This window comes from Chironomus tepperi, unplaced genomic scaffold, assembly GCF_022539635.2.
Source record: "Chironomus tepperi strain 1889 unplaced genomic scaffold, CSIRO-AGI_Ctep_v1 contig_23, whole genome shotgun sequence".
Lineage (NCBI taxonomy): Eukaryota > Metazoa > Arthropoda > Insecta > Diptera > Chironomidae > Chironomus > Chironomus tepperi.
In genome coordinates, this window is record NW_027226145.1 from 72,487 (window position 1) to 83,440 (window position 10,954).

The 10,954-nt window shown below is 32.1% G+C and overlaps 1 protein-coding gene across 1 annotated transcript; it reads right to left on the minus strand.

Annotated features, from left to right (window-relative positions):
* Positions 1–8,244: 8,244 nt before the first annotated feature.
* On the minus strand, positions 8,245–10,493 carry LOC139093515 (protein artichoke-like). Its single transcript, XM_070644258.1, has one exon. The coding sequence runs from the start codon at positions 10,465–10,467 to the stop codon at positions 8,314–8,316; it is 2,154 nt and encodes a 717-aa protein (XP_070500359.1). The 5' UTR covers positions 10,468–10,493; the 3' UTR covers positions 8,245–8,313.
* Positions 10,494–10,954: the final 461 nt, after the last annotated feature.

Sequence of the window (10,954 nt, forward strand, 5' to 3'; positions counted from 1 at the left end):
ATCTCAAAACTCAAAAATCTCATTTTGTAAACTTTCTGCAACTTTAGGGGCCTTCATAGGTAACACTTAGGTAGTCCAATAATTCTCATATATGAAACTTTTTTATTGACTTTTTTTGATTGATATTCAATATTTACAATTATTTTGTGCAAAATATATCAATTTTAAAAAGTTTGGGTCGAAAAAAAGTGATTTTTGACTATTTTGTTAAAAACAGGCTTAGGTTGGCCACATTTAAGACACTCCAGTAGCCACTATGATTAAGTTCTATACATGTATTATACATAGTAATAAAGGTAATAGTAGTAACTAGCAATAACAGAAAACAGAATGCAAAAATATTGGTTCTAAAAAAAGTTATAGTCATTTGAGTGGCCAAAAAAGTGCTCAGGAGGGCAACCAGCATAGGCAGAATCACAAAAATTCAAAAATTTAATGAAATTCTTGAAGTTTTTTGAATAAAAGTAATTTTAATGTCGTATAAAATCAATTTATTGTGTTTTTTGACAAAATTAACGTAAAATTTTGAATTTTTGTGATTTTGCCTATGCTGGTTGCCCTTCTGAGCACTTTTTTGGCCACTCAAATGAATATAACTTTTTTAGAACCAATATTTTTGCATTCTGTTTTCTGTTATTGCTAGTTACTACTATTACCTTTATTACTATGTATAATACATGTATAGAACTTAATCATAGTGGCTACTGGAGTGTCTTAAATGTGGCCAACCTAAGCCTGTTTTTAACAAAATTGTCAAAAATCACTTTTTTCGACCCAAACTTTTTAAAATTGATATATTTTGCACAAAATAATTGTAAATATTGAATATCAATCAAAAAAGTCAATAAAAAAGTTTCATATATGAGAATTATTGGACTACCTAAGTGTTACCTATGAAGGCCCCTAAAGTTGCAGAAAGTTTACAAAATGAGATTTTTTGAGTTTTGAGATTCAAAACTATCATATTTTGACCTAAAAAATACAAAAACATTATATTATTTAATTTCTAAGTGGTAGTTTTAGAAATGACTTTTTTGAAAATTTCTTTGTAAAGGGTCAGTCACAAACAGGGTCCGTTTTCACGACCAAGACTACTTCCAACTATTATGTATTATATATTGTTGGAAAGGTATTATAACAAGCTACACTAAACAAGAAACAGAACTGAAAAATATTTAGTCATGTAAAAGTTATAGCAGTTTGAGTGATGAGAAAAAGGGTCAAGTCGTCAATTAGCATATGTACCTCTAACTCGGAGAATTTTGAACTTTTTCAAAAAATTTCTTCACAAGTCTTCTTAAAATGACTAAATACATTAAAAAACATTGAAAAACTTTTTCCAAATGATATCTTCCAAATTCATCTCAGAAATATTAGTTTTGAGAAAAAATTCGTATTTTTTCAGTTTTGGAAAGTAGAAAGTAAGTACTTTACGAAAAAATAGGTCTATATGAGAAACTTTTGAGAACTAGCATATTTTCCGGACGCTTGAAGCTTTTTTTCCTGGTATTTTCATACATTTTCTCAAGTCCTGCCACTAAAACCCAATATATATAAACCTTGTCCTATGTCAAATTAAAGCTCTTATATAGTAGAATTAGGAACCGAAAACCGTTTTTCAATATCTTTTAATTAAATATGAAACTTTTCAAGTCAAACAAAGAGTGAAAAAAACCATTTTTTTACCATTTTTCAACTTCAAACAGCTCCAGAACCGACCAAACAGCACCAAATGAGCTGAAATTTTGCATGCAAGTCTATTGCTATATGTACTATAAGACTACTAGACTATAAGTCTTGATTCCAAAAAGTCCAAAAATCAAAGTGAATGTCCCTTTTTTTTCATTTTGCCCCATAGTGCTGTAGCTAATTGATGCTATTGAACCAAATTACCTAAATGAAAATAGAATGGTAATTAATTAATAAAAAATTGATAATTAATAAAATGTTGTAATGAACTGTGATGATACAATCAAATAAATAATGAGCATGCTATGAGTATTCTTGCTTATATAAGTGAGTAGCTAAGTACAGTTAAAGAAGCTTGAGAAAACAATCATATTTCCCAATTGGCTGTCGCTTGGTTCTAATTATAATGCCGCTTCCCGCTTCGTCGCCGTGGTGTCAACATTTCAATCTGAGCCGATCAGGACGCGACGTAGAAATGGCAAAAGATTTAGTCAAAGCCAGCATAATGCTTCCCCCGAAAAATTTTGATCAAATTCGATCTTAGGCTTGAGTCAAGTCGGCTTGGCACCAGCCAAAGGTTATTAAATCTCAAATTTAGTTGTGGACAACCTTTTTTGTGTCACGGAAAATCTTAACTCTTTTTTCGAAATTTTCGAGGCACTTTTGAGATATTCAACACATCCATATACCATGATACGCATGTTGTCCATTACTGATGTACACATTCATCCTTGAATCTTATTTTAATCATTGAAATGTTGAAGTTAAATTAAAAAATATTGTACCTCATCCAATTCAAAAACTTATGCTATTCCTGAGCACACGACATACTCCCAAAATTGAACATACTAAAATAAATCAATTGATTACCTTTCAAGCTTATCGTAACTATAACCAAACTGCTTTATTGTTTATTTTATCTACTTTGAAGAATTTGTTTGTTAAAATTTCACACTCATGTTCATGAATAAATTTATGTCTAGCTTAATATTCTCTGCATTTTGCAATTTGACATTCATAAAAATTCTCTAAAGACTCAAAAAATAATAAAAAATTTATTACTGTTTCCTTTACTGAATTGTGAAAAATTTCATAAAAAAGCACTTAAAGGAAAGACAACAAAAAGCTTAGCATTGATTGTCGTTTACCTTTTTTTTTGGTACTGATGCTAAGCATTGATCATGATAATAAAAATTTTTTTCAGTCGACCTCCTTTTTGGCTATAAATTTTTTGACTAAGGCAAGACTTGAGGTTTGATGGTTGAGATTTAAAATGTCTTGGCAAGCCTTCAAACTATGCACATGGTGCGAAATATATGGAGCTTGTTGTACACGGCCTCTCGTACCCAAGTGCCAATCTTCGAACTGTTCATGATGGATTCCGTTAACCTTCTAGCTGTAGCAAAAGAAGAAGGCTTTTCAGGAATGTTTGGAGGTATTAATCCCAGTTCCAGGCTAGGTTACGTGACGCTTGTAATGTTTAAAATAAGAGAAATAGAGAATACTGTCGAAAATAAGGGAAACGGACGGTCTCTATATGAGGTTAAATTCTATATTGGAACATGGTACACCATGGTCCGTAAGAAGCTTCGATAGATCCTTAAATCCTCTTTGGAGAAGCCTTCTTCATTTTTGAATAGCTCGGAATAAAATGCGTTCAAGTTTCATTCCTTGCTTTACATGCTTCTTTAAAATTTCTTTCCTTTTCACAGCCCCAATCAAGTTTGTGTAAAGTTATTGTAAGCTTTATATGAAGCTTCTCGATCATGATGATGACAAAAAAAAGATGTAAAGAACTATGAGCATATAAAATGACAGGAAAAAATCTCTTACATAAATTCTTCATTCATGCTCTAATTTTATAGTCTTTTGTATATATAGTTTGAATGATTCAATATAAAGAAAGTAAAAAGGGCATGAAACATTTTTTTTTGTGTATATGTGGAGACTTTGAAAAGAAGTAGAAAAAAAGTCATAACAATATCGACATGAAAAAAAAAATCCAGCACACAAAAAAAATTCTTTTATTACAAAAAAGCAGCAATAAAAAAAGTGGAAAAAAGAAAGAAAAAGAAAAACTTTTGCAATGTCCATTTTTTTTTTGTGTATTCAAAGCCATTGGGGAATCAATTTTTTTTTTTGTCAAATCAAGCACAATTTGCATAAACTCATTTATAAGACATGTATGAGGTTCGTTTTTTTCTTCCTTCTTTTTTTTGGTGTCACAAATGCTAGAAAACTTTTAAATGAATAAGAAGAAAGGAAAGGAAAAAAAAAATATTTGACGACTAAGCAGAACAACATACAATTTTGATGAGGGATGCGTATTATTGGAATTTTGGTATATTGTTTGCTCAATGTTGTGAATAAAATGTGGAATTTTGAGATCAAATATTAGAAAAGAATGGGAAAATCAGGCCTTTTTTGAAGAATTCCTAAATGGACGTATTCTATTTCTTTTTTGGAAATTATTTCAAGCATAATCTATGTATGTTTCATAATTTATATGAAAAGTTGAACAATGAACCGTTTGGATGATCAGGATCAGGAGCACCTTCGACTCTTTGCGCATCGCTGAATCTTTTCTATATTGTTATTAAAAGCAGTACAATGAGGAATTTTGTGTCATAATCCGCTGTCGATACAGCTTTTCGTCTGACCATTAAAATACTGTTAGCAAACACAGTATACTGTTTGGGAATTTGAATATCACGTACATAGCTTACAAAGCAGTGATTATGAATTTTCGTTACTTTTACTGTTGTGGAAAGAATGGTGAACATATCCCGAGTAGCACAAACTGGTTAATCGATCCAAAATCACCAGGTCTGTGCGACGGTGACTTGGTGCCAGATTCAATTTAAATGCGGCATTATATCAGAGTGCTGAATTTTTGTTCGGCTAACCGATTTGTGATATGATATTCAAATAACTTTACCCAAGCGGCAAGCTGCAATGAATTACACCTGCAATTTCAGTCAAATTGGAACAAAATCAGTCCTCACGGTTTCATCCTCACGTCAATTTGACTTTTTTCTCTGTACACGATAACGTAGCGGTGCTTTACTGAATAAAATGTGCCGATATGTAATGACGTATCTAACTCCTTGTTCTACTTGTTCCTTCCAATTGAGAACGTGGATGGGATATCAGCCATTGTACTTTTTCATCCTGTTTGTCAACAATACCCTAACAATTCTTATAAATAACGCTTTACTTTCTAGCTTTGGTCGTAGTTGAAAATTTCAGTCATGTTATTCCTAGGGGCTTCTTAGTTATATTGAGCATAACGACTACCTGAGCCAACGCTTTCTGTAATAACCAGACATTGCGTTGGAATACAGCGATTTTAGGCTAAGTGCAGCACAACACTACCTATATGACACGTTCATCACCTTTAGGAAGTCTCAAGAAGCAATTGAATTACTGCTGGAGTTGAATTGCAGCTTTCAATATTGGACACCATTCATTCCAAAAAACTAAAATTGAATTACTCAATCTTAATATCTAAACCAATGAATCATAATTAATCATATCCGTTAGTGAAAATTATACTAACGGGAATTAGCAAGTCTGACTGTTTTACCATTATATCCATTCGGTAGATTTAAACAGTTTTTCTATCCACATTGGTGATTCAAGATTTGTAATCTGAAGCAATTTCAATTTCAAAACGTATACAGCATGTACATACAGCATGAAATAAGAATCATTGAAATGGCAATCAAAAACGAATAAATTGGATGGAAAATCTCTAAAGCATGTTTCAATGAAATTCAACTGTGAGCAGTTTTTCTCGTTTGCTTTTGGTTTTCACATTCACATTCGTGATGGTTGAGAGATAGAGGAAGTAGCACCAGCAACAATGGCAGGAATAGAGAAAATAAAAAATTACAGTACTGAATGAGAAAATGCACTAACAGCTTTTCATTTGTGATATCGATTTCCAAAAATCTGTATGAGTATTCTATAGACGTCTCTTATGATTACTGAGTTGATAGTTGAGTGGGAATGCAAAACTATAACAACATGATAGATAGGAATGAAAGCTTTGGATGAAGGCATAGGTCAGGAAGGCTTTTTATAAGTGATGATAATCATGCTGAGTAGAAAGTTTGATGCTGGATTTGAAAAATTATCAGGGGGGTAAACTATTTAGTGTTAAAAATATTCAGAACTTCTTATAGTAATGTTACGAGCGGCATCAAATATTTTGCTCCTGAGTCATTCGAGAGTCTAAGTTGTCTTCCCCCTTAAACTGGCCTTTTGTCATTTAAAACATTTTTCGTGAATTCTTATTATGGATGTGACACAAATACGGATTTACATAAATATGTGATGCTAAAATGATGCAGGAATTCAAAATATGAAAATTTACTTCAAAATCTGTTAGAATAAGTAAGTTTTTACACTGTTTCGAAAACATTTACGGAATTAAATTGTATTTAATCCTGGGATGAATCTCTAGATTCAGTACATTTTATTCAAGGAAATTGAAAATTCTACTTAATTCTATGTAGCTAGTACAGTAAATGTGGATTAGGTTGGAGGTCAAAGTAAACTAATGTCTAATTTAGTCGACTATGAGTAATAAACGATATTGGAAGTTAGCAAGCGATTGTCAGCCATATGGTCAATTTCAGGCGTTATCTGATAGAGACCATGGACCACAATTGATCTACACGACGTAAGCAAGAAAGTGTGAGCAATATACCCAAATAGCACAAGTCGGGTAATCGATCCACAATCCGGTAATTTATGACTCTAGTATAATGCCAGATCAAAACCTAAATCGACACAAAATCAGAGTGTCAGAGTGACACCATCTGTGGTCCGAAATTTTGTTTAACCAACTGATTGGCTCTTTTCTCGTTAGACTTAGCATCAAGCTATTGAAACTAAATCTGGTAAAGTTAAACTGTTTAAATTAAGAAATACCCTGGACAAGCTCCTCAAGCAGTAATGTAAAAGTAATTCCCATCCCCCTCAAGTAGTAATGTTTCCTTAAGTCTAGGTTTGGACAAATTATCGAAACCGTTACAAAGAACTCTAGGTCTGAATATCGAGAAACCTTAGTGAGTACCTGCTTTTTCATCCATTTTCAAAATTAAACCCGAATTACACAAATCAGTTAATCTATCACAAATCCAACCCATACCAGCTTGGTACCGGTATTCATACTGCATTAACCAACTTGTGCATTTCAAGAAATAAAGAAATTTTCAGCAGTAAAAATCTCAAGTGAGGCTTGAAACACGTTAAATAAACAAAAGTAAAATTCACAATGAGAAATCTAAGCAGCAGTACGGAAGAAAATATATGATACGTGGAATCCACAGATATAAACTTTAAAAGTATTTCAAATGCATTTTCCATAAGCTTCAGTGCAAACAATTGATCACGTACAGCACGAACTTGGCTTCATTTGTTATATTCCATAGAAGAAAGGAACAACAACAAAAAAGATTGTATTTTATCTCAACACTGGTTGTTTGCTACTCATAAAAAAACTAGTGAAGCCACACGAGAGAGAGGAATGGAATGAGCAATATTCATTAAATTATTGTTCATCAAAAATTCATTTCATATCCTTGTTTTAAAACCGTAAAATAGAATGGATGTGGAAGGAGAAAAAAAATTTAATTCATTAACATGATGAAAAATGAGCGACGAATGTTGAGCCTCGTAAAATTTTATTTCATTTCTCATTATCATAATTCCTTTAAATCACTTCATCGACACAACCCCTTATTTTTTTTCCTCATTGGTGATGTACATCTTCTGTAGAGTATTAACAGATTTGCATCGTAATTTACATTTTAGAGTTTTTATGAATCACACCCAGAAGTCATTTGGTGTTTCTATGTAGGCATGAAGCTGATAAACCATTGGTGAAAGGAATTTTATCACTAAGTATGTATGTGCTGAATTTTTATCAAAATGAATTATTTTTTTTGGGAATTTATTAATTTTGTGGAATTTCCTAATTCTTAAAGATATTTAAAGAAAAATCCCACTGATAATTTCCAATTTATATAAACTCACTGTTCCATAGACCCCTCATATATGGATCATTGGGCGCCCGTAAGTCCATAAGTTCAAGGCATGGAAACTCTCAAATATTCCAAAATCATCCCAAAACTTTCTAATATGAATTTAAAAATCTCTACTACGATTGGGGAAATAGATAGGTACCAAAGCTAATCGGTGTCATTTAGTTAGCCCGAAATGGACACGGCAAAGAAATGGTTAAAAATCCAGCGCTATCCCCAATAGAAAATTCACCAAAGCATGCTCAATATTGTGAGTTCATTCATGAGTCTGTCATTTGTCTGCATGGGAAGGCTGACTTGACTCTGGTTTCAAGCTGGATTTCATCAAATTTGTTTTGATGTCAGAGTAACGCTGGGCTAGGTCCAAATTTTCGGCATTAATACACCACGTGCCCTCTTGGTAGAATCTTTTGTAAATGGCTATGCCTAACGTCTTACAATTATATAAGCAGCCATTTATGCTGTGAGCCAATTAATAAAAATAATTAACTTTTAATGTATATTAAAAATACTTTATTTATCTTAATTAGACTTAAAATTTCACAACTTATTGAAATAGTTTACAGCACAGCTAAATATGATGCTCCGGAATTTCTACAGTTGTATTAATTGTGTTTGTCGATCTTGCACGTACACTATAGAGATCATTTTGTCGATAAAACAAATTCTTAAGTTTCAAATATCCGTAAACAATTCCGACGACGAGCAATGATGTGATAACTATAGTAAGAAGCACATGCGTTGCTTTGTTTTCATCCTTATGGTCTTCTTCATGCTTGATGTATTCATACTTAATTGGTGTGACTTTTTGATTGTCAGCCAATAGGAGATGAAGCTGAGATTTTTTGACATAATCTTGATTTTCCAGATCCTTTTTGGTAATTTGAATGTTAAGTTGATCAATTTTAAGTTGGAGCTGATCAATTGCCAATTTCTGTTTTTCAAGTGTCAAATTATTAAGCTGTTCCATCATATTCCGAACAGCTGTGAAATCAGCGACATTATTATTATTTGTGCTGTTCATATTCATTACAAATTGATCCTTTGCAGCTTTTGTCTTTAAATCAAGTAGGTCCTTCTGGATGTGAAACAGTTCAGCTCTAACTATATCGTTGTCATATTTCATGTTATTGTTCCTTGTCTTCTCAGCATTTATTATTTCAATAATTTCATTTAATTTTTTTGCCAAAGCGTCATTTGCCTTATCATCATCAACAGGCTTTATTTTTAGCTGAGATGATGTCATGCATCCGATTCCCATGACATTAGATGAGTTCTTGACAATGTTTGAAGGCTGTGTTATCAAAATTGAGTTCTCTTCAAATAATTTGTATAATGAAGCTAAATATGAGCAGTTCCAGTTGTTGTCAGCAATTCCGATTTCTGTCAGATTTGGAAATATTTTATTGATTTCATTGACATGCTCAAAACTTGATAAATTATTTCCACTGATGTCGAATGTATCAAGCAACTTCATACTCGTTAGCATTTTTATGTCAATAGATTTTAAATTGTTGTATGAGATATCGAAAGTCATGACATTTTTCTGATGACTGAACATTCCATAATCAATGTGCGATAATCCTGTATTGCTAAGCTTCAATTCTGTCAATTGTTCCATTTCGGAAAATGTGTCTATTGAGTTTGTTCCTAGGAATGTGTTTGTAGCATCAAAACTGACTAAATTTGTTGCATTTTTCATCAAATCAAATGTAACCAAGCCTGATGGAATGTTCCTTATTTCCAATTTTGTTAAGTTCTCGACATTGAATTTGAGATTTGATAGCTTGTCATTGTCTGAAATCATTAATTCTGACACAGAAGTTGCTAGTAAATTTACAGTTGTTAATGGATTTTTTGTGGCATTTAAGAAGCTAACTGTGCAATTTCCCATGGTAAAATCTTCTAGCTGATTTGAATCCAAATAAAGACTTTTAATTTTTGAGCAGTTGTAGTTGAAGCTTTTCAATTTATTGTCCGAAAATGAAAGAAGCTTGAACTGCCTTGGTGAATTTATGTCCGTCGTCGGTGGAATAATTTCCTCAATTTCATTAAAATCAAGTATGAGCATTGATTCCTCTGAATGTCCAATTGCATCAATCATGGTTTGATGAATTTGTTTCAACTTATTATTCTCTAAATACACAAATTTTAATCCTTTACTGCACTCATCAAAGGCACTGACATGAATAGTTTCTATTAAATTATTTTTCAGATCCAATTTTTCAAGCGATTCCAGATGAAGTAACACAACATTTCCAAGATTCTTAATTTTATTCATCGATAAATCTAATACTTTAAGTGCTTTAAAGGATTTAAAGTCATCACGATTTATTTCAGTCAATCCAACATCCGATGCAATCATTGTCTTGATTTGACTGAGTTTCGAGAATGTACCAGATGGAAATTTCTCAAATTGTGACTTTTCAAATGTCAAAACGGTATATTCAGTCAAATCCTTTCTTGACATTCGAAAATTGCTGTCATAGTAGCAATTGTAGGTGCATACATAAATTCTAAATTCCAAACTATTGAGATTATTAAAAATTGTCTCAAGTAAACTTTTTGAAGTAATTCCTGTCACTTTGCAATTTGTCACACTTCCAGTATTTTGAGGATTGTCACAGATAAAGTTTTCAAAGTAGTTAACTTTATTTGAAGCACACGAACATGAGATTAGTAAAGTGCCGACTATAAATCTCAACAAATTAATATTTCGCGACATTATTTCAAAATCAGAACTGCTCTATATGAATGCTGAAGTGAGACTAAATAGAAATTTATTATCTGTAACTAGTGTGAGAAAGACTTTTTTATCATCATTGTTTATGTTTTGTGCTGCATAATGAGTAACTGGAGAAAATAGAATACAAAGAAGAAATTTTTATCACAATTAATGAACGAAACTTTTATGTACAGTTGAGGATTTTAATGTTTTTGTAGATGTAGGAATTGTTTGGAAGTTACGTAGCGCTAAACATACCTTTCTATAAAAGACAATGAGCGTACTCAGTAGAATGAGTATGCTCATGAGTATACTTCATCAATATTATTGAGCAAGCTCAGATTCGTGAGTATACCAATGAGCATACTCCCTTCATGTTCCAGTTTAGGTCAATTAGACACCCTACCACAACAGTCTTCTCACTGTAATGCTTTGTAACGAAATTATGAAACTAAATATAGCAATCCGTAACAAGATTGTATACCCG